This window comes from Protomyctophum parallelum (genome assembly GCF_964188405.1).
Source record: "Protomyctophum parallelum genome assembly, chromosome: 10".
In the NCBI taxonomy this organism is placed as follows: domain Eukaryota; kingdom Metazoa; phylum Chordata; class Actinopteri; order Myctophiformes; family Myctophidae; genus Protomyctophum; species Protomyctophum parallelum.
The window spans coordinates 38,758,716-38,783,169 of record NC_139704.1 but is presented as its reverse complement, the minus strand read 5'-3'; the positions used below and the strand labels follow the sequence as shown (position 1 = coordinate 38,783,169).

The following is a 24,454-nucleotide window of genomic DNA, read 5'->3' as shown; positions in this document are numbered from 1 at the left end:
TTTATTAAACAACGCGGGACGCAGCAATTATAATCGCTGGCGCTGCTACTAACTAACACCCGTGGGACACTTTGTGAGTACTTTATATTTGAAATCTGAATGTTTATATATACGGAAATCTTGTAAATGCAGCGAGCGCAAAAAACAGGGCAAAGTTACTGCATGACTGTCATGATAATCATCATGGCAGTCATGTTCCAGGGCTAGGTGACAGCATGTTTGGTCCGCACTTCAGTGCAGGTATATTTGTAGGCTATGTATGTTGACCCATGACGGTAATTTTGCTCTTTATAGTCATAGCCTACTCGAGTAGGGGGTGGGAAACATTAATATTTCATACAAAGAGCCTGCATGGTTGCATTGCTAGTGGGTTGGCTAATGGCTACTCAAGCACTTAGCAGTTAGCACCTATATTGTGTTTTTATTTAGCCAGTTCCGATACGATAGAGTGAAAGGAAACCGAGGAGAGAGGAGGAGGTTCAGATAGGCGGCTAGGTCTACTTAATTGGCACATAAAAAGTCACGTACCGGGACTCGTTTTGGCTTAGGTTGTCATCTTGTGGTTTGATCGAGAAGAGCATGCACAATTCATGTTGTTCTGCGGTGCCATGGCAACCAACGTGTTGCATTACAGCCAGGACGTCTTTCCAATTCCAAACAAACGTTGTCTGTTAAACCATAACGATCGAGCCAGTCATTTGCAATTGGACTCCCCCGACCCCTCCCCAGCTGGTATTACATTTGATATCGATAATGGCATCGTTTTCTTTTGAAACCGTCTGTTAGAACCTATAGAACGTCTGTGGTGGAGTGGACCCATGATGATGAGGACTGAGATGCTGTCGTTGACCTGTGACAGACTGATGTCTCACCGGCAGCTCGCATGCTGTGCCTCGCATTGTTGCATACCGTTGAATTGCAAAGAACTGCTCATTTACAGTAACCCAAACACCAGCAAGAAGGTGAGTGAGACAATCCTTGTTATGGCAATTAAAAGGGGTGTGCATGATATTTATCTTAGCTAAAGATAAGTGTTAAATGGCTGTATATCCCATAATCCTGGTAGTATAGGCCTACTATAATATATAATCATAGCCCCTTTCGGAACCCTCGGTTACCTTTTCTGAAGTTTGGACAGCAGCACCCTAGGCCTAGGGTCCCTGACAGGCTGTCAGTGACAGCTTATTCCGCCCTCCATAGGATGCAGATCTTAGAGTATATATACTCTATGATGCAGATACGCGTGAGTGTTGGTGAGATGTTTCAAAGATGCATAACACAGCTATAGGCAGAGATGGGCAAAATACATTGAAAATGTATTTTGATACAAAATACAAATACTGGGTCAAAAAATGTATCTAAATACAAAATACAAAATACATCTTCCATCCCCATCGAAATACAAATTACAAAATACAAAAAAGTATTTCAAATACGTATTTCAAATACATGCATTTCAAATACTGCCCATCTCTGATGGGCAAAATATATTGAAAATGTATTTTGATACAATATACAAATACTGGGTCAAAAAATGTATTTAAATACAAAATACATCTAATTTCTTCCATCTCAGCGAAATACAAATTACAAAATACAAAAAAGTATTTCAAATACGTATTTCAAATACATGTATTTCAAATACTGCCCATCTCTGGCTGTCAGGGACCCTAGGGCAGTGTTTCCCAACCTGTGTGTCGCGGAGCTTTGGTGCTCCGTTTGATGTGTCCAAGTGCTCCGCGTATAATTTGACCGAAATTAAGTTATAGTGTTACTTTCTGTCAAATCAGGCGGAACACTAACTCTCCCCCGAAGGCTTCTTATAGTTGCGTCGTTGTTGTCACACGTCCATTAGACGTGCGATAACATCGACAACACGGAACAATAGACTAACGACCCTCGGCCATTGAAATGTTAATGCTTAGATGCATGCAGAAGAGGCTACATATCGCTCCCTCCAGAAAGACTGGAGCGCGCAGAGCGCAGCCACATGCACGTAGACAGCAAACACATACAGAGTCCTACATGTCCCGACCTAGCCCAAACATTTAGATTCTCGTAGTCCCGACCCAAACACGTAAAGTAAACGTGACGTTGTTGTGATTAAACATAATGTGCCACGAAAAATAGCTGTCCATAGATGTCCAAACATGATCGCCTCGTTCGGCCAACAAAATATATCTCCCTCCCTCCACAGAAGCGCAGTGATTTATTCTTCGTCGTACACGTGTTATGCTTGCATGCTGAAAATGGCTGATCTACAAGTTCACAAGTTGGCCCATAATAAAGACAAGGAAAAGGATTAGGTGGCATTTCACATTGCATATGAGCAATTTTTTTAAACTGAGGCACTGTCTCTGTCCTTTTCATTCTCGTTATTTGATGAGTGCTGTCATGTGTGTTTTTATTTTATTATATTACTTTTACGTATATATTTACATTTACTATAATATATATATATATTTAATATATATGTATATTATATACACCCCTCCCCCCCCCTAGGTGTTCCCCGAGATTTTTAGGCTATGAAAAGTGTTCCCTGGGACAAAAAAGGTTGGGAAACACTGCCCTAGGGTACCGCGTAAAAACTTCAGAAAAGGTAACCGAGGGTTCCGAAAGGGGCTAGGGTAATCATTGCGGGGGTCTTCAACGTATTCCAGGCCAAGGTGTCATGAGAGTCGTGAGATGAAGCAGAGACCCCCACTACATATTGCATAAAATTGTGTTGCAGATTAAACTTTCACAGATTTAATAAATAACTTCATTATTCATAGACTTGTTTCACAGCAATAACAGTGTTGTGTAAATTAATGTTTGTTTACACAATTTATTTTCTATTATTAATATGTTGGATACATGTTAATGTGCGAACCAAATGGACCATTGTGGATCCATATGGTTTCTTTTGTATACACTCTGAGTCATGGGGTCCTTGAAAATAAAACATTCTGAGAACCATTTGTGGACTCATGCCATAGTGTCGTAGTAAATCACAGTTGTACATATTCTAAAGAAAAACCTGGAGACTTGACATTCCGTAATTAGGTATTATGATCACAATAAGAACATGTGTAAAACAGAAGATCTAATATTTGTCCCGAATGATACCAAGTCTTTGCCACGGCCCATTTGCAAACATATTGATGATCTGCAGTTTCAATCAGTGTTTTCTGACTAAGCTTTCCAAAGGGTCAACAAATTGGAAATCTTTGTAAATGGCATTGCTTTTTCAAATTCAGTGTTTATATGCCCTTTTCATAGGAACAGGACAACATTTGAACTTATACAGACATCGATAAATATTGGTTATTGACGAAAACAGAAATGTTAATATGGCCAGAAATGTTTTAACATTGCAAACCATGTTAAAACAAAACAAAACGGCCCAGGCCGTAGCGTAACGGTCTGGTCACCGGACTGGTGATCCAGTCGCGGTGTGCCGCGGGTTCGACTCCCGGACCCGACACGGCATTTACCGCATGTCATCCCCCATCTCTCTCCCGTTTCCTGTCAGCCTACTTTCTATCCCTTAAAAAATCAATAAAGGCGTAAGCCGCAAAAGAATATCTTAAAAAAAAAAAAAAAAAGTTCTTTATTTATCGTACAATGACGTATATGTGGATTAAGTGGCTAATACAGGCAGTTGTTTTACATTTATTTGTCTGTATTGTCTGCTGCAGCCCTTACTACTTACAGGTCACCATGGGGACATAACTGCCATGGTTTTTGGAACGGGTAAAGACACAGTTCTTCTGTGCTCTGCCTCGGCTGATTACATCATAGTGTGGGATATTGAGCGCTGTCAGAAGAGAGCAGCAGAAGGTAAGAAAAGACATTGGCTACGTTTACATGAAGGGTGATCATTCCGAATAAATACTTCAGAATAAAATACATCCGATGTAATGTTTTTTGCCGCGAGTTTACATGGGAAATGGTCATTCCGAATGAGTGTTTATATGGAGAAGTGATAGAAGACATGATACATGTTAATTCACGTGAAACTACGCCATCTGTTGGACACATAAAATATAGGCAGTTCATTCATTGTGACTTTCAGACGAAAGACGACACTTTGAAATCCCATCATTTCATTCCGCAGTAGTTTTGAGGCTGCTGCTTGGATAGGGACGGACATACATATTATGTTTACCGTCTTTTTTCCCCCACCTGCTGCGGCTCCCCTTCTCCGCTGGGAAGGTGATCATCTCGTTTTTATGTGTAGCCTACTTTATTATCTACAGCACGGCCAGGGCACGCAACACACTGATTATTATTGTATCGGGTCGCTCGTTATTTTTGAGAGAGAGAGAGCGCGAGCGAGAGAGAGAGAGAGAGAGAGAGTGTGTGTGAGAGAGAGACCGTTGAACACACACACACACAAAATGCACGAAATAACGCGCTCTATGTGCAAACTCCTCGGCGCGCCTTGGATATGAGGCTTATGAGCGCCTTGGAGTTGGAGCGCAATGGAAATGAGGATGCTCAGAAAGACCAGAATGAATTTACATCCGAAGCAGTGTATACATGAGTCCAATTTTCTTTCAATCGCATTGAACATCGGAGTAATCCGGCCAGTGACATCGGAATGGTTTTTAGATCGCATCGAGCGTTTTCATTCGGATGTAAGTTTTTGTAGGTGTTTACATAACAACGTTTAATAGGATTGAACTTCTATTCGGAATGAAAAGGGGATTTAACTGCTCATGTAAACGTAGCCATTGATTGAAAACATGTCTCTGTGTTTGCCATGGTCGGTCAACATGCATGCTATGATTAACAGGCTAAAATTCCTAAATTGATTCACTAATATCAGGTTTTTGTCATTATATTCAACAATGGTGGAAACAGCATTGTAATCACTATGGCAACAATTTGCCACTTACTGTTGAACAACCTCTTTGAAATGCCTCTGAGATTTGTGTAAACTGCAGCTAGTCTGGTTTTTACACCTGCTATGGTCCCAGGTCACCACCAGAGGGCACCCAAAGAACAAACTTAAGAGTTGATATCAGCTGTATCATGTTCATTATGGCATCTTGTATTTAAATTCACTTTAGCCTTTTATTTGTTAAGTATTGTCTTACAGTACTGCCGGTTGGCATAATGGACTGCAGTGCAAATGCTACTGTTTACAGGCAGGATTGCAGCTGGAACCATCATTGGGACTTCACTGGGTGAAGTGGACTACCTTGCTTTCAGTTTGTTTGATCAACGCATAGCTGCCTGCTCTCGAAACACTGTGTACATACTGAGCTCCAAGGTATGCCATGTAGCACAGAAGATCATACAAACTGCTCTATTGGGGGGGGGGGGGGGGGGCTGGGCTATGTCTATTGAGAAATAGTTAAGCTCTATTGTAATTATCAAAGAAACACAGTGGGTTAGACAGCATTATAGGCAGACAAATGCGAACATAATGTCCTGCACAAATTATTTAGTCATTTCAAAATTGTAATTACTCTTCATGTGAACACCGCGCTCTGACTGTAGGTGCGCTACCCGTTCAAAACATATCAACATAACGGTAGTCAGCATGAGACAGTGCAGGGCGTTACGGGTTAATTGTCTTGCTCATGGACACTTCGACACGTACTAGTACTGGGCTGGCCGGGAGGCGAACCGGTGACCTTCTGAATACAATATGGCCTACCCACTGAGCTAGTTCTCAAATTGGGCCAAGGTCAGGTTCAAAATGGACCCTTACAGGCCTGTACAGGTCCTGTACAGGTCCTTGAAATTAAAATATTCAAGAACTCACTGCACTATGCTAAGGCTGCCCCACAGAATGAAAATGAATTGGTCATCTTTTTTTCTCCAGAAAGAAGATGTGATGTGTACATTGACTGGTCATCTGGGTCCACTGACATGTGCCGAGTTCTGTCCCTGGAACATTGACATTCTAGTTACCACGTCAGAGGACCGAACATTCAAGGTACTATTGTTTACAATTCAGATAATCCTGTCAAACAGAAATTTTACTTAGTACAAGGAGTCATCGAAGGAGTTCCAGGTGGTCCCCAGCTAAATTTAGATAGATAGGAACCAAATGGACCCTTATTTCTCTGTAACAATTAACATTGCTTTTACAATATCAATTGGGGTCCCAGAGATAGAAATTCCATTAAATGGAGCCCCTAATAATCTTCTCTTATCCCTGGCATATCTTTTCAAATGGGTTAATAAGTGTCAATTTGGGGGTCCTTGACATAAAAAGGTTAGAGAACCACTATATGTAGCTACACTACACAAGGAAATGCGTTACTTGTGACATATTGTGTTGCAAGATGCGTAGAACGGATACTTAGCTGTTTTCCTTTATTGCAGGTATGGGATTTAACAACGGAATGTGTCTACTACCAGTCCTTTGTCCTCTCAGGTATGATATGAACTGGAAACGTGAATGTTAATGTAGTATAAAGTCTATGAATTTAATGCATTTATGTCACTGTTCAATCACACTATGAGATATTAATACATTGTACACTTATTCATTTATTGAATGTTGCAAAAATACATAAATTAATAACTCTGATGTTAAAGGAGAATTCCATCCTAGAAGGCTTTCTTACCTTTTTATTTGTAGTTGTTACATCCCCACCAAAGAGGTCCAGGTGTTATTTTGTGCAAAAGCTCATTATTGGCTATTTAAGTTATTTTTCAACCCTGTCTCCTCTCATATTATGTTGTGTTCCTTCACCCTAGACGAAGGTGCATAACACCCCTACTATAAGCCCTCAATGAGGGTTGGGTTTTTGTGCTAATTCGCTTATTCGATTGCTTTAGGGGGTCAACGGCCCGAAAAATGTTGAGAACCATTTTTGCACTGTGTGTGTGTGTGTGTGTGTGTGTGTGTGTGTGTGTGTGTGTGTGTGTGTGTGTGTGTGTGTGTGTGTGTGTGTGTGTGTGTGTGTGTGTGTGTGTGTGTGTGTGTGTGTGTTGCACAGGATCTCCATTGCTCAGCGTGTGTTTCCTGGAAGACAGCAGGCAGCTCATCACTGGCTCTTCTGAGGGACAGGTCAGTCACATGCACAAACTACGGTTGCTCCCTTGTGGCTAGCATTATGATAATCCTGATTGTTGGTTATTTATTTAATAATAAATTAGATTATTAACCACGTGTGCCTGATTTGTGCTTTGGGTGAAAATGTTTGAAACGTAAATGGGGACACCAAAGGGGGTGACAGTGGTTGTTATGGAAATGGATTGTACAATGTTCTGCTTGATTAATGCCAAGGCGATGAGCATAAGGTGCATCAGCTGACCAAATAAGATGGTTTAATTTATTGGCAAGCTTCACAATGACATAATCATGAAAGCACGATTTTGAATAGTTTTCGATGAAATGTGCAGCCCTACCATGAACTGCCTCTCATACGGATGATAACTATCGCCAAAACCCAATGATGACCCCCCCCCTTAATTAACACAAATCAATCCATGTTCTGCTTTAGGTGTGGTGCTTTTCTCTCCCTGATGACCACAAGTGTCACTTGGTTACCAGGATGGACCTTCAGAAGATGCAAAAGAGACTTGAAAGGCAGCTCGACACTGCTGCTGCCAACAGGCCAGGTGGTGTTACAGGTGTGTCAAAGTAACAAGCAGGAGTGAAAGTGGTCCGGAACGCCGTTCCTCATCCTGAGGGCGAGGGGCGAGGTCGCATCCACCCCCTCCGCATGCACGCACGGGGTCAGATCAACATATGGAATGAATTCTGTACTGGCCATATATGGAGTGTCTTGAGTGTACAGGGTTTGATGTCAGATCAACATGGAATGTCAGAACAGGTCAGGTCCTTACATGTATATGGAGATCTAAGGGCGGCAGCGGGGCAGTGTCTTGAGTGTACAGGGTTTGATGAGGTCTGGCCATATATGGAGCGTGTCTTGAGTGTACAGGGTTTGATGAGGTCAGATCATCATAATATGGAATGTCAGAACAGGTCAGCTCCATATATGGAGATCTAAGGGTGGCAGTGTCTTGAGTTTTCAAGGTTTGATGAGGTCAGATCATCATAATATGGAATGTCAGAACAGGTCAGCTCCATATATGGAGATCTAAGGGTGGCAGTGTCTTGAGTGTTCAAGGTTTGATGAGGGCCCAGGTAGGGCCGGGCCTTAATTCTCGGGCCTGCTGAGAGCTCTAGTTTTTGCCGGCTGCTGGGCGCGGCTACACTAATAACTTTGGGCCGAGTAAGTCTAGAGTTTAAATGGACAGGTATCAGTCAAAAGGGAGGGGGCCATATATGCAGATCTAGATGATGATACAGTCTTCTCCATGTATGGCTATCCAGGGTTTGATGATGTCAGTCTTGTGATCTTCATATATGGAGACGGCTATGGAGCATGTCACGAGGCATGATGACTTGACGGCCATATATGGTGGTGTGACGTGTCACGAGGCGTGATGGACTGACAACCATATATGGAGGCGTGACTGACTGAGCGAAGGGTTTGAGAAACGGTTGAGAAATGAAAGAGTTATCGTGTTGGGGTCCCTGTACTGTACTGTACTACTGGAAGGAGGTAGGGCCCGCACAGCATTATTTTGGTAAAGTATTACTTTATTGAAAAAAACAACAACGTTTCGATCCAAATGGATCTTCGTCAGGTCTAGTGACTGTGACCTGACAAAGATCCATTTGGATCGAAACGTTGTCGTTTTTTTTGATGAACTGGAATTAAATAACATTTGTGGGACCTGTTACATAGCGATTATTCACTTCCTGCTTCTTGGTTTCTGAGTGAAACGTCTTTCAAAATAATACGGTCCCTCATAAAGAATGAACTACTGGCGGTCCTGGATTACACAATTTATAGACACCAGATGGTGTTGTTGGCGGTAAATGAGTTAATCCAAATTTACTGTCAAAATGAACACTGCCCCTTACATTGGTGTAACTACTGTATATAAATGTGTCCCTCTAGGAGTCATGCAAGAAGAGCAAACACATTCTGATATAGTGGAGACTTCAAAACCTGTCCTCAGAATGTCATTTTGCAGCTCGCTGACTGGCACTGGAGATATGGAGAAAAACAGGTTTGACAGTCTTTTTTTAATAATACCTATGCAGGGGGGGGGTATTATGACAATTTAAGAACTTTTAAGAAACATTTTAAGAAAAAAGAAGGCAAGAAAAGAAAATCAAAAGTAATGAACAAACTATCTATCTAATGTAGCAATGTCGCTCGCTCGCTGTCTATTTCGCTCGGTCACTGTATTTCAGTCAGAATACTTTCTTGGCATAGAGCAAGACAGCTGCTCGCTTGTTGCGCCTCCTCACAACGTCACGACGCACGGACCGCCTCACAGAACCTCGCCTCACCAGGCTTTCCACCACCTCGGAGGAAAGCCTGGTCTCAGTTTCAAAAGTCTGTATGATCCTCTCGGGAGCGGATGATATCGGTACGTCATGTTGTAGTATTGTTTTGTAGTCGACAGGCAGGAACAACGGGCGGCAATTTCCTTTTCCCTCAAACCGATTTTTCTCAATAAAAGCTACAGGCTACGAGAGCTTTTATTGAGGGAAAAGGAAGGAACCTTCCAATATTACAACATGACGTAACGATATCATCTGCTCCCGACCGGATCATATACCGAAATGACCCCGTGCCCAGGCTAAGCGCCGCACAGCCCTGTCCTACACCCTTAATCTGCCCCGCATTACACACGGCAAACATTCTAATGTTCATCTTAATTAAATAAATTTGCGTCAAAAACAACTCATCTCTCCGCAAATCACGTGTCACCAGTGAAATGCATGTTTGGCCGGACACAGATTAATACAGGGACACACTTTTCCGCGCAACAGACCCACACGGGGACAACAACTCGGACCCTGATACTACAGCTACTCTTGCGTCAGTCGACATAACAACGCAGGGGTTGCGTGGCACAGGCACCTGAAAGCCAGCTCTGACAGTTGGACGGGGGCATGTTAATGTGAACACACGCGCTGTTTCGACACCACACTGTCCGCTTCAGAGGGTTGCGGTTAGGTTTAGGTGTCTGCCCCGGGGGAGGTTAGGGTTAGGGTGAGGGAGGAGGTAGGTTGTCGTAGGCTGAGGGAACATAGAGCTGAGGGAACATAGGTACGGTCCCCCTCCTCAACCACAGTGCCATATAGGCTACATGCACGCTGAAAGCTTGGACACTGACTACGACAGTATTCATAATGTTATGATCCAACAGATATAAAAGTGCACAGGATTGTAACTGTTGCCAAGGCAATTCCCCGTCCGGGTGGACTTAAACCCTGTTTTCTTAAATCACACAAAACATCTCATTCTTAACCTGATTATAAGAACAAACTACAACTTGCTTTGTCCAAAAAGCCAACCTCCGCATTCACCGTTTAATAGCTTATTATCTCCATGGGCAGCAGAGGGGTAGTGGTTAGGGACCGTCTACAAAGTGCAACACCGGACGTGGAAATATTCAATAACTTCCATTTATAGGCAGAATATCGCCACCAAATTTACATCACACATCAATGGTGTACTTATGATTGTACTACAGCATTTACTTGCAAAAGAAACGTTTAATTAGTGTACTTGTCAAAAGAGGCAACTTTTCTTTAAATGGACGATCTAAAAGCTTGCAGATCTGCCATTTTCACAATATTAATCTGTGAAGTCAAACTAAATGTAAATTATGTAATGCCTCAACTCCTACATTCCGTGTGCTTGTCAGGGTGGGTTGGGTGGGTCCCCAGTTCAAATATGATTATTTTGGAGGCCTAAAAAGGTTGAGAACCACTGATCTAAACATAATATTGTGCTTGTGTTGCAACTGCCATTATTGTTTGTCATCTAATGTGACTTCAACAACTAAAACTGTTTTGCGCAATTATTTGACACAGCCACAGTCGCAAGCAAAATTGTTTCCGGAAAAATAATGTAATGTACTAGAATTTTGCGGCCGCTCATCCCAGAGTTACGTTGCCGCGCACTATGGGAAGAAGGACATTGCGGGAGTTGACTCCACATGTAGTAACGGATGGGTTATTAGTTGTTATTATGTGTCCTTATTAGTGTAGTGTAGTCAACACGTTATTGCTCATACACACTGCCCGGTATATGCTCCGATTATGCTGTCGGGGAGCATTTTTGGCGCTGGCCGACAAAACCGCTGATCTGACGTTAAGCGGTGCCCAAAAGGTAGATCAGGATCTACCAGTATAGATCACAAAGGCTTTGCCGTTAGACCACATGACATGGCCCTAAAAATATATATAATTGTAATATAAAAAACGATTTTTGCATCTGCCGCTTGAGATGACTTGATTGATTGACATCAAAAAGGGGCTGTCAGCTCAAACACACAATGCAATACTTGTATGTTGTTGCATACAATCATCAGTAGCAAAGTGAAATACCAAAAATAAAAACCCTACCATTTCCATTTCCCCCCCTCTATTTCCCATTCCATGTGCGTTTGTGTTATAGTTCTCTGGCCTTCTCTGGCACCTACCCCTTAAGACTAAACCCCACCCATCAAAGGTGTGGCGTCCCAGAGGTACCTTTGACATGACATTGTGTGTGTGTGTGTGTGTGTGTGTGTGTGTGTGTGTGTGTGTGTGTGTGTGTTTCGATGTGCAGGGCGTTGCTGAAAATGAGCACCTGTGCTCAGCTACTTCCCTGGGTAAATAAAGAATAAAAAAATGAAAGGTACCTTTCAAAACCTATAGAAGTCAGCCTGGTACAGACGAACGGGACACCACTGTATGTAGCCTATGAAAGGCTCCTCAATTACATTTTGTAACTATTTTCAGCAATGGGATGATAGTTTTATTTGGTAGGTATATGAGCTGGTCGTTATGAAAGTAGCTCTGAAGTAAGAAAAAGTGTGGGCAGCCCTGGTATAGATGATTATATATATATATATTCATTCGGTGGGTAAATCCCTGTAGGTTAACCACATATTGGTAGCCTATATTATCCCAATATTGGCGTTACGCATTTCACTTGAATAATGTTGTGTGCGCGCGTGCGGAGAAAGACAGTTATTTAATGAAACTCAAGATTATAACGTCCTGTCTCGCTGCCGCCGTGTAGGCTGCACGGCTATTCCTGTGTGTGTGTGTGTGTGTGTGTGTGTGTGTGTGTGTGTGTGCGTGCATGCGTGGCGTGGCGAGAGGGAGAGAGATCGTGGCTTTCCAGGCGTGCGTGTGCTTGTGTGTGTGTGTGTGCGCAATCAAATGTACTCGGCAGTATGGCTGGCAGGCGAAATGGCGAATTCGAACGGTGTAATTGTAATAGTTTGGTACAAACCAAAATATGTCAAAGAACAATGTTGATGTAACTAAGAGATTCGCTGAGAGAGCGATATTTAATATACAGAGATTTAGAAGGAATAAGCAAAATCGTGAGGCGAAAGTTCCTCTCCTTCCTCGTTTTTTTCTCCTGCGGAGTCCGGACAGTGGACTGTGGACAGGACTGTCAGGGAGACTCGGAGATCAGAGCAGCACAGGCTGAGAGGCAGAGCTAGTAGCCAATTAAAAGACGGAGTAGTAGTTGCCAGGTTCGCGAATTGTAAGCGAGTCGTAGTGTGTGTTGAATGGCATTTGTGGGCTTGTGAATGAATTTTCTCACATGTAATTTGTGCTCACTCGCATAGACCTGGCGAATTTAGCGTGGTGAAAGGGCAACAGTGTTCCGGGGGTGTGGGTGCTTGGGGCGATAATGTTTGTAGTAAACAAATGCATTGCCGCCGTGAGTGTGGACGGGAGGCATCTTTGGTGGCACTGCAATGAACATTTGTTGGCGGGTGGTGTCGAGTGTGGTTGATGGGCGCAATAGGAGGAGATAGCGTTGCAACACTGCGAAGGGTAACTGTGTGACGTCACTGCCCGTGTGAGTGTACTGTGTAAGATGGTGTTGTGGGTGTTGCAATAGCGACATAGCTGTTGTGGCTTTGGGTTTCTTGCCATGTGTTGGGTACAACTTCTCTAATGTATAATAGATATTCGGACATCCAAATTATAGTTTAGTATGTCATAATACATATATTGCTATATGTTCTATCGCTACACTTAATGTTATGCTGTCAACTAAGTCTGGCAGCAGTTTTAAAAGCACATCTTCTTTATTAGTACAGCTTAATGGCTATGCATGTTTCCATAACGTTCAGAGGAAACCTTAGTGGCATTAACTACTTCACGCTGTCAAAACATGTGATGCTGCCAGCTTAAGGAGGAACTTGTTTCAAACCCCAGCCTGTGACCTTAATTTATTATGTTAGGACAAATGATCTCAAAGCGCCATCTACACTACTCTCGTTCCAGTCAGAGGCTTCAGCCTGCACTACAGCGGAGACATATCGCTAACCACCATGGCCAAATGTGCATATTTGTGTCAGGAATTTTAGCAGGTGAAATGGTCAGATTTATTTAAATAACAATATAGTTCTTCTTATGGTGATACGGTAATTTGGTTGATATGGTGTCAAAGAGGTTTTAAAAAAAACAATCTTCTCCTCACTGCTCCTCACCTCACCTCACCCCACCATCTTTGTATGGCAGCGTGAGGTGGCAACAGTTTCCATCATCTTGTGTGTAAAGCCTACATGATTTACACTGCATTAAGTGAAGGGAAAATCCAGACTTGGATCGAACCTCAGTCCCATGGTGTGCACTGCTTGCCATTCCATCACGTGCGCATGTTTTCCTTCAGTATGTGGTTACATTGTCTTCCCTGCTCAGATGCCCTTTTGAAGCCAAGTCCTCTTTTAACCACAAACCAGATTTTTCTTTATTTTATTTTATACGTTGTCGTACGACATCTCGCTCGAAAATAGATCCGCTATTTTAATTTAAGTTAGTTTTGCTTTCCTATGGGTCCCTTGCAGGAGAAACGGCTGCTTGTGGATTGGAAGCTCTGATGGCTTGTACCTGGTTGACCTGGCAACCTCAGACCTCCTCGCTGTCTTATATTTTAAAGGTACGGTATGCCAGTGATTCCCAACCTGTGAGCCAGGGTCCACGGCTGGGCCGCGAGGATATGGCAACCTCTGTGCTATGCAGTAAAACCCTTAAAAACTCGCTCTGAAAGAACATATATTCAAAGATTTCAGGCACATTTTCGTGATTTCGTGAAAAATAGCAGACCTAAAAGCTATGAGCTTGTAGATCTGCTATTTTTCAATAGCTAAATTATAACAATGCTCAAAACACCAAAAGGGGTTCCTCGCCCAAAATGGGTTAATGAATACAAATTTATGTTAAAGCTGCACTATTTAACTTTCCTCTTCTACCTCTTGAAAGTAAGTGCTGTTATTTAGTGTTTTGCCATTGAGCTAATATAACCTGTGTGTGTGTGCTCGGGGGGGGGGGGGGGAGAATTAAATCGTGACCTTCAGGTCAAAACGTGTGTCAGATCCTGTGTCTACTAGGTGAGACATGATCCTTTTCTGCATTCACATGGGCAGATGGCACAGATGCAGTCTTACCGTTCATTGTCAATGGAAGCCAGCAACATGAAGATGCAAAGATGCTTCCAACGTTTGTAGCTGCTGCATAAGCAACAAAGCTACAAAAGCGTTGAGAGCTGGTTTCAACTTAAAAATCACACCTGTGTGAAGTGAGGGGCACTAATATATTAAAGTCTAACTCATGTTGATTAGGTGATGTAATGGTGATGTAAAACAAACGGTGCCAACACAAACATTAAATGCCATTAACCATAAAGAGACAATATGACATAATGAGGGACAATATGATGTAAACTTTCCCTTCATTGGCGTTTTTAAAACGAACATTAGCGCCCCTCAAAAATACAAATACGCCGTGTAGCTTTTGCATCTTTGTGTCTTGTATTTGCCTGTGTGAACGCAGCATTTGACATGACCTACTGTAAATGTCTAAATAGAAGGCAGCGAGACAAAATACAACCACCCCGATTGTATAAGTTATATTGTGTTAACATAACTTTGTATTCATTAACCCATTTTGGGCGAGGAACCCCTTTTGGTGTTTTAAGCATTGTTATAATTTAGCTATTGAAAAATAGCAGATCTGCTATGAATATATGTTCTTTCAGAGCGAGTTTTTAAACTCAAATCTTTGCTACTGAGAGGGTCCCTGGAACAACATATTTTCAGATCAGGGTCGGCGGCCAATGTCATATACTGTATATATTTGGGGTTCCTTGACATGAATATGTTTGAGAACAACTGACATAGAAACATGGATATTTAATAAAACTGTCAGGATTTAGAAGACTTATTTTATTTTATTTTATTTTTAACGTCAGGCCTAAATGGGTTAAAAAAAATAAAAGGTTAGATAGATAGTGCCCTTTAACTGAGCGTGCACCAATGGAACCATACATAACCATAACATAGCCATGAACAAGGAGATAGAATGCCTGATACAGCTACAGTAGGGTGCATACAGTACAGTACATGTGCGTGTTGTTTGTTCACAGAGTTCCCCAAGGTCAACATCTCCATGGCAGGGTCATGGTCCATCTCTCCAGGAAGACAGAACAGCGTAAGTATCTCTAATATTAATGTATGTTGACAACAAATGCATACAATTGTGGAATATATTGACATTAGACAACTGTACGTCACCTCAATCTTCTATTAACACTAGTCTTTAATAACTTCGTTAATTTCATAGATTTCATATATAAAACTAGGACGAAATTTACTGACATTTTCGTCAACTAATAAAAACTAGACAAAAATGTTGGAGGGACTAGTGGAGAAGAGATCCAGTAGAACTAAGACAAGTAATTTTACGCTTGGTTGTGTGCAGGTGTCATGCTTCGAAAATAGCAGATCGACAAGCTCACAACACTTTGCAGAGCAACGCGGTGTGAGCTTGGAGATCGGCTATTTTCGGCACAAATGTATAAATCAGGCATTGCGATGCCATCAAGGTTAAATCAACTGTAGCTTTAGTCGACTAAAATGTGAATTTTATTCTAAAGTTTGCTGTCAACACTGGTCCATAGTATACTCATATTTCTGTCCAGGCTATGGGACCGTGACTGCAACTACATATCACCCTCAAAATGCGTTTTGAGCTTGTAGATCTGCCATTTTCTTGTTTTCCTGGAAAGTTTTGGACATGCACCTGACAGCAACGATATGCCAATGGTCAATGCCTGTGTGCAATTTCAGCTAGACTGGCCAAACTGCTGCGGGGAAAAATGGATGAGGACAGACAGAGGAATCTTCCTACTTGAGGATACAAGTAGGAAGATTCTCCTGCTGGAACATTTTGTAGACATATTACATGTGGATGTTTGCTTTTGTTTCCTATACTGATTTTGAATATCATAGGATGCAGTGATGCACATCCATCAAACCTTTGGTATTTTTATAACACTGCAATTAGCAGTTTACGGTTTCACAAGGCCAAGATTATGAGAAATGTAAAAGCTTTTACGAGGCTTGACTGTGGCCTGCCCTGCAGTGCATGCTGAAGTAAAGTGAATGTTTCTGCTCCAGCAACGATGCAATTATGTGCTACTTACGGAGCAAAGTAAAAGCTTCATACCTTCTCTTGCCCTCCTCTTCATTTTTGCATATACATTATCTTTCAACCTAAGCTTAATTGGTTTCTTCTTTAAAAAACAAACACTACAATGCCATTTTTTCTTTTCATAACTTTTACCGTTTCACCGTTGGTTTCACATCACCTAATCATAGCAACATGAGTTAGACTTTAATATATTAGCGCCCCTCACTTCACTTGGGTGTGATTTCTTTGTATTGTGCACCGCCATACGATGCACAATACAAAAATCGCTCTTATCATCATACATCATCATAAATCATCTCATTCTGGCCAATCACAATTTGCGCCCTCACTTTTCAGTCTTCACTTCTGCCCTCACTTTTATCTTACAATGTATATACTTTGCTCAGCCAATCAAATCATCGCTATGGGGTACCCGTGGCGCAATCGTTATGCGATGCTCAACCAATGGCTCATCTCTCACCCAAGCATTCCGGCCAATCACAATTTGCATCAGTCTTCACTTTTGTCTTCAATGTTTGTGTTTACACAAAGCCGGAAAGCTGGGCATAGGAGGGGCTAGCACCCCTCAAAGTATAAAATATGGCTTAAATGGTTAATCAATTATATGCTTGCTTAAATGTGCCTCCTCTGCCCTGGGCCACAGACGGTGTGCTTAGTGAGCTCCATGTTCGCTCCTTGTGTGGTCCTGCTGGAGGTCCAAATGCCAGACTCCGTAGATGGCCGGCGTGACCTCCTGAGGCCGAACTGGACAGGAGGTGAAGACCTCACAGTGGTCCCAAGGTAATAATGCATAACCACCCAGCATTAATCTGTCCAGTCTGTTAGCTATAGATACCGTAGAAGACTATTGGAGTCTGGGGACCACCAAGCGGTCCAAATGGACTCTTACTGGTATGTAACTCTTGAGAGTGTGGAAATAGAACCAAATGGACCCTCACAGGTCCATTTGGTTTCATTTCTACACTTGAAGAGTTAAAATGACAGTTGACACTGAGACATTTGACAGGTTGAATTGGGATCCCAGAGATAAAATGGTAAATGTATCGAATGGGGGTCCGTGTCCTTATGCAGTAGTTTTAACCCTTTTTCCATGTCCCCCAAATTTATATATTTCAGACTGAAAATGTTTTGCTCCAGGTGTGTGTTAAAAAAAATGTTTGAAATGTTGTTTGAAATGTTAAATAGCGGATGTACAAGCTCACAACATGGCACCCAGTGACGTGCTGTGAGCTTGTATATCTGCTATTTTTGAATAGGCAAAGTTATGATGATTGTGATGCTGTATTAACAAACTTTGCCAATTTTCCCTTACTGGACAGTATGTATTCCCTTGTGACTGCCATACCCATACTGGGTGGTGTGTTGGGAACTTGTAGATCAGTTGTTCTCAAAGTGGGGTCTGGCGGGGACCCCCAGGGGTCCTTTGGGGGTTCCAGGGGGTCCCCAGCAAAATGAGCAACACTTCAACCCTATTTTATACTTCAGCTATTGGAAAATAGCCAATCCACCGAGCTCACAACGTTGTGAGTTTAGTATATCAGTTATTTTTTTGAGCGGTGCTATGTCCCTATGTCTGTCCCTGTGACCGGTCACGGAAATCTGCAAAACGGTAACTCTGCCATTTCTCAAACAAAAGCCACCAGATTAGCATTTGAATGCCTGAACTGTCGCGAACATAAATGAGGACAGGCAACGATCACTTAATCACTTCATTATGTGACATCACCCGTCACCTGGTTTCTGGGTTGGATTACTGTGGTGAATGTTCACAAATATACTTGTGTAAATAACAGAATGTGATCATTTCATCGCCATGTATTCGCTCAGCATTCACTGCCCTGCACGTCTCTGGTTTTGTAAACCTGTAATTACGGAGCAGTAGCAACATTTTGGTAAGTGTAATTGAAGATGCCAACTTGTTGCGCAAGCAAAACCTAACCAAACACACACAATGAGGGCTCTTTTGTCTGCCTCAGCAAGGCACGTTTTATTTTTCAAAATATCGGTAGCAAAACATCAGTAATGGATGTTCTAGGACTCTCCAAAATCGAAACGCCATCGGACCCAAACCTCTGGCATGGTTCGGGCTCTATGGGCACCTGACTGGCCTCCGGTGTGAGGGCATGTGGATATAGCTTACATTACACCTGGCCTCATTCCCAGAACCCCCGACCCAGCACTGACATTTCCATATTAAATTAGCTTATTATAAACATCCACGTCCTCTGGTTTTTCACGAGTCAACCATTATAGTGCTGTGCAGAGAATGAGAGGGGACTAATAATAATCCATAACTATGGAAAATGCTGTGCCTGTTCGTTTCCAGTAACTCTGTCTCCTTTACAGTGCTCCCCCACTGCTGGAATCTCCTCTGCATGCTGCCTTCAAACAGAAGGAACCCACAAAGAAAGGTCTGCAGCATTCAAACTAGAGCCCGTCATTTGACTTTTTCTTTACCCTTTTGAGGAATTATGCAGCCCCAATGCAGCGTCCCAATTTGTAACCACTCTAAACCTGGCATACCTGTTTTGGGCATGTCATTATAGACAAACATATTGGAAAAGTAACAGATCTACAAGCTCACAGCGCTTTGCAACGCAGTCGGCTGTTGTTGAACATTTTAGAGTAGGACTTTAGTGGTTAAATAAAATATGTTAAGCCGTGGCTAGACTGGAGACTGTCCAATCCATCCCAATAGAGGGTATGCGCATGCATAAAGTGAATGGCAAATCGAGTGGCAAAGTGAGGGGCAAAGTGAGTTTAATGTTGTTTAACGTCGTTTAATGCAATCATATTGGACTTTTCTGTTTGTATGTATGAGCTGTCAAGGCTAGAAAGTACTTTTTGGCACTCAGTAGGCGTTCCCGCATAACTTCCTGGTTTGATGATGATGTCACACGCATACCCTCTATCTATCCTGTTGTGAACGCCATATCGCAGCAACGCCTTGCGCCTTCTTTGGCACAAATGTCCACTTGGACTTTAGGGATGAACTGATTAGAAGTACAGCAGGTGTTCAGTGGTCCCTGTGACCTCATAGCTGTCCGAAACTAGACTGAGGTCAACTCTAATTGAAACCCTCACTCATACATCAGTGAGGTGTCAGGTATGCGTTATTATGGATTCCACCATAGCTCCAGGCAAACCCCGCCCCCTGCTGCTCAGAACCCCAGGCAAACCCGCCCCCTGCTGCTCAGAACCCCAGGCAAACCCCGCCCCCTGCTGCTCAGAACCCCAGGCAAACCCCGCCCCCTGCTGCTCAGAACCCCAGGCAAACCCCGCCCCCTGCTGCTCAGAACCCCAGGCAAACCCGCCCCCTGCTGCTCAGAACCCCAGGCAAACCCCGCCCCCTGCTGCTCAGAACCCCAGGCAAACCCCGCCCCCTGCTGCTCAGAACCCCAGGCAAACCCCGCCCCCAGCTGCTCAGAACCCCAGGCAAACCCCGCCCCCAGCTGCTCAGAACCCCAGGCAAACCCCGCCCCCTGCTGCTCAGAACCCCAGGCAAACCCCGCCCCCGGCTGCTCAGAACCCCAGATTTATGTTACTAGGCTTAATATGCTGTATCACAGTATCGGTGCCTTATCCTGGTTAATTGCCTGTGTCGGTTTGCTCATGCGTGTGGAGAGGGAAAGTAAAATACACTTATCCGCGTGAAAATGCACGTGCACGAGGCGCGGTCAATACAGGAGATTCCTTACTGATATTAAAACATACGGGCGGGGTTTTCCTGGAGCTGCAGTGGGATCCATATTTACGCGTCAGGTATGAGGCTCAGGGGGAGCATACCTCTGCCAGAGAATCTCTGACGTTCTCAATATGACATCATACTGACCTCCAAATATGGACTTGCATATTTCAGTGTAGTGGTTTGCAGTAGTAGACAGACAGACAGACAGATCGTGTGTGTGTGTGTGTGTGTGTGTGTGTGTGTGTGTGTGTGTGTGTGTGTGTGTGTGTGTGTGTGTGTGTGTGTGTGTGTGTGTGTGTGTGTGTGTGTGTGTGTGTGTGTGTGTGAAATGGGCACCAATAGATCCTTCGTAAGGCCATTTCTGGTACACTTGTATATCATTAGCTCCTGGCAGCTCTGAAATCTTCTGCTGGAGACGGTAGCTATGCTGCGGTTTACATGCTGCCATTACAGACAGTCGAGAAAGCCAGAATTAAAGAGCACGACTCGACCACAGCTGGAGTGAAAGGAGATGCTGGTGCCAGACTTGTAGGCGATCTCCCGGCGAGACCGGAGCTGCTGCTGTGCATGCACTGTCAGACCCCAAACCACAAACATCCATTGACTCCTACAGAGCCCCCTCGCCCTGCCCCTCCGTATTCCCATGGGTATCTACAAAAAGTGCATATACATTCAAAAGAGGTGCAATTATGAGACTCCAGGAATGGAACGTTTTCCTCCATTGAGCACAATGCTGGAATCCAATAGTCCAGCACTGATTGACAGCTGCAACTTGATGTAGCAGTTTTTACATGAAATGAACCGTAGCTGTAGGATGGCTTTCTGCTGTCGCCACATACCCTCGTATGCTATAATCATGTCGTAAAGCCACGGCGTTGGCTTTTAGAGAGGGTGATGATAAATTGTTACACTTTTTGAGCCAGATGTCTTACTGATATACAGTAGCGTGAGGGCTGAAGTTGAATGCTGTATTGTTTCAGCATTGTTGGCATGGTCAGTGTTGCTCATTAAAAAGCACTAGAGCGGTGCCCGTTGGAGCCTCTACAGCGGTGCCCGTTGGGCACTGGCCTACTTGGAACGATGCAAGTTGGAAATGAATGCCCCACCCAGATATTATGTCTGGGTGGGGCATTTCCAACTTGCATCGTTGGAAATCGTCTTGTCAGTGTCCCTTTTTATGCCCATAAATTGATTATTTGTCAGGCATGCCCAAATATGGAGTCTATGCAGACGTCAGAACAGGCCAGCTCCATATATGGACGCTGGGCAGGGGCCCTGTCCAGAGCCTGGGCGGTTCTGGACAACCGGGGGTCCGACGGACTCGACACCGGGCACTGCACTCCCTGTGGTGGTGTGGAAACGTGTGTCGAATTGAAGTCGGTGGGGCGAACGGTTCTCGAGATACGTGGATTACAACAGTACACACACACAGACAGACAGAGACTTGGTGCATTTATAGATAGATATTGGGTACAAACCATGCCATTGTTAGTTGTCAACTTGTCAGGAGAGCCGGAGTTCTGGGAATCCAGAATGTATATTTTCCATCTATGCATTATGAGATTGTTGATTTTATTGCTTTTTTATGTTATATGTTTTTTGACTTTGACCAATTAGTCAGGGGCAAAGGAGGGATACATCATACAACACAGAAGTTTTTATTTTAATGTTCCAAATCCAGCACAAAGTACATCAAACAAACGGTCAACGAGTGACTGACATCGACAGGAGTAGAAACCATAAATTAATCAGACGCCGAGTGACATTAACAAACACTCAACCACGTTGGTGTAAACGCCAGAGAGTGTGGTCTTTGGTGTGGCTCTGGACCCAGACTCCCTGCAACAGAAAGCACAAACACATTAGGTGCCTTATCTACAGCAAGGTCTTTTTTTAGAGAGGGGTCTGGAAGCGAAGACGTGTACAATGGACTCAATCTTGCTTTGATGCAGGTCCACAAAAGTATGCATGCACAGTAAGACCCCAAGTTGTACATGCACAAATGGCCCAGCATATGGCGTGAGGCCACTGAAAGGAGGGATGCTTGTCATATCTCACATCATGTGCCATCCTGATCATGTGATCGCAAAACGCATGGCTTCAAAGGATGCCACCGGGTCTTACTGCACATGCATACTTTTGAAGACCTGCATCAAAGTAAGATGGAGTCCATCGTACGCGTCTTTGCTTCCTGACCTCTCTAAAAAGACCTTGATAGCACTGTACTTGCTGCAGGTGCATCTGAAAATGTTATGCTCCCAAGTTTCAGCCTAAATGGTCATTGTCAGGTACAGTCCTGTATGTGATTTGAACCTGTATGGGAATCCAAACTTCTACCACTTATACACCGGGATATCCCTGGATTAGCCAGGGGAGATATTAGGCTTGAATGAGCTGGCAGAGCTCTGTTAAACTTAACAAGAACAATGTGACTAAGAGATTCACTGAAAAGAGTGTCAGCTTTTATGGTTGCATTTACGGTATATAGCGCCTTTGTCCGAAGCACTTAACAATGTGTAATACATTCAAAGACCAATGGCAGGCATCAACCTGCTCATTGGGAGCAGTTCGGCGGTTCAGTGTCTCGCTCAAGACAACTGCTGCATTGTGTCACGTTTGTGTATACAGTATGTATATAAAAGACATGCCTAATGTCAGCTGACTGACTCATTTCTGTTAGTACGGCTCCTCCCACTTAGTAGTAGTAGTAGTACGCCATTGTGTGCTGGTGTCACACGCCAAAAATCTACAAGGTCACTCACAATGCTCTGTGAGCATTAGGTGATGCATTTATCGCAAGGTTTTCGAAAACCGTGGCAACACAGCTTCGTTTCATTGGCAAGAAAGTGCCCGTGGTTTAAGCAGGATAATCGTATCGAAAAATAATCTGTGGAGGCCTAACCACACATTATTTAATTTAGTAAGCCTAGTGCATTATTTTTCAATAACCACACGACTCGTTATTGATTTACCGCCACAAGTATAGCTGCTGAGTTGGTGTTAATGCGATGAAATGGTTCAGTTCTGTTCTATAGCAGCTTCCATTGCTGAGTTACCAGGCAGGGACGATGTGACTCTTTCTGACGCTGCCTGCATTCGGGAGGATTGCTTTTGGAAAGCCACATGCATTTTAATGGTCGTGGAAAAACTGAGCTCACTAGCGAAGGCACTGACAAGCGAATGGGGGGGGGAGGAGGAATCCGCTCAGTCCCACAGAGTTTGTGGTTTATGCACTTAAGTTGTCTCCTGGGCTGCATGAGCTGCACTGTTAAATCCTCCGTGTTCGTTTGACTCTGACGGTGTACAAAATGGAACCAAATGCAATCGTAACAGACACTCAGGATTTTACTAAGTGGCCAGCCTACACAGGTTTGGACCTCCATTCTCACAGTCACAACCCCCGAAGATCACATGCCAATAAAATTATTTGTATTTCCCTAATGATGATGATGATAATAATGGACAGTAGTAAGGTTTAATAAAGAAGTTGCTATATAAGGCCTTTTAACTACTGAGCATTGTCAGAAGACAGCCATGTTGCTGTTATTACTAGCCTGGATCCAGAATATAGCCCCTGACCGCTCTGAGTAGACTGCTCAGACCTCGCCCACTCCAAGCAGCTTCAGTCTGATCATCAGGCTAACTTCATACCAAAGATGGTTAATTTATGAACATCTGCCATCCTAATTGGAGCCACTAGAGGCAAAATGGTACACAAATCCTACAAATTGTGGGCTAATGGGGCTAAAGAATGTGTTCACGTTCACTCTTCCATTGGAATGAATAGACTCCACCCTGCTTCCGGTCTCCTAAAAACGTGGACGGACGTCTACTTCACGCAGATACAGGATGTAAACCAGAGATGGCAGGTCTTTTGATTGTTTTGACTTGGTTCATACTCAGGGGAGTGGTAAACCCCACCCTCCAAGTACGAAGTAAGAGCAAAAGGACCTGACTGTTCAATAGTGTCTTTGATCTTTATAGTTGGAATAATATATCCTTTTACTTTCAGCTTGAGTATCATCTTCTTGCTGTAGCTGTACTTCATATTCACAAATCATTCTGGATGGCACGTCTCATTATTGATCTTATGTTTTGACATAGGAGGTGTGCGGGAACAGCCCCTGGTCTTCCATTCCAATGTGAGGTCATCAGGATACACCAGCTCTCCTCGGTAGGTCCATGGACTGGGATACGTGGCTGGTGGCCTCCTACAAACTAGCGTTCAGGGAGGATTCATATTTCACATTCGACTTTGTTCGAGCCAGGTCAAT

At 43.4% G+C, this 24,454-nt stretch overlaps 1 protein-coding gene across 1 annotated transcript in view; it reads left to right on the top strand.

The window, feature by feature from the left end:
- Positions 1-824: 824 nt before the first annotated feature.
- The window catches only part of wdr27 (WD repeat domain 27), a gene marked incomplete at both ends in the record, with an annotated part of 86,438 nt that continues 62,808 nt past the window's right edge, over positions 825-24,454 (top strand). Inside the window, 13 exons of the mRNA XM_083775032.1 lie at positions 825-962; positions 3,684-3,825; positions 5,139-5,263; positions 5,822-5,935; positions 6,328-6,379; positions 6,948-7,018; positions 7,455-7,584; positions 8,928-9,039; positions 13,849-13,940; positions 15,426-15,490; positions 17,136-17,272; positions 18,839-18,903; positions 24,285-24,354. Of these exons, the coding sequence (XP_083631158.1) occupies positions 825-962; positions 3,684-3,825; positions 5,139-5,263; positions 5,822-5,935; positions 6,328-6,379; positions 6,948-7,018; positions 7,455-7,584; positions 8,928-9,039; positions 13,849-13,940; positions 15,426-15,490; positions 17,136-17,272; positions 18,839-18,903; positions 24,285-24,354 (1,313 nt within the window). The remainder of the gene's footprint in view (positions 963-3,683; positions 3,826-5,138; positions 5,264-5,821; positions 5,936-6,327; positions 6,380-6,947; positions 7,019-7,454; positions 7,585-8,927; positions 9,040-13,848; positions 13,941-15,425; positions 15,491-17,135; positions 17,273-18,838; positions 18,904-24,284; positions 24,355-24,454) is intronic.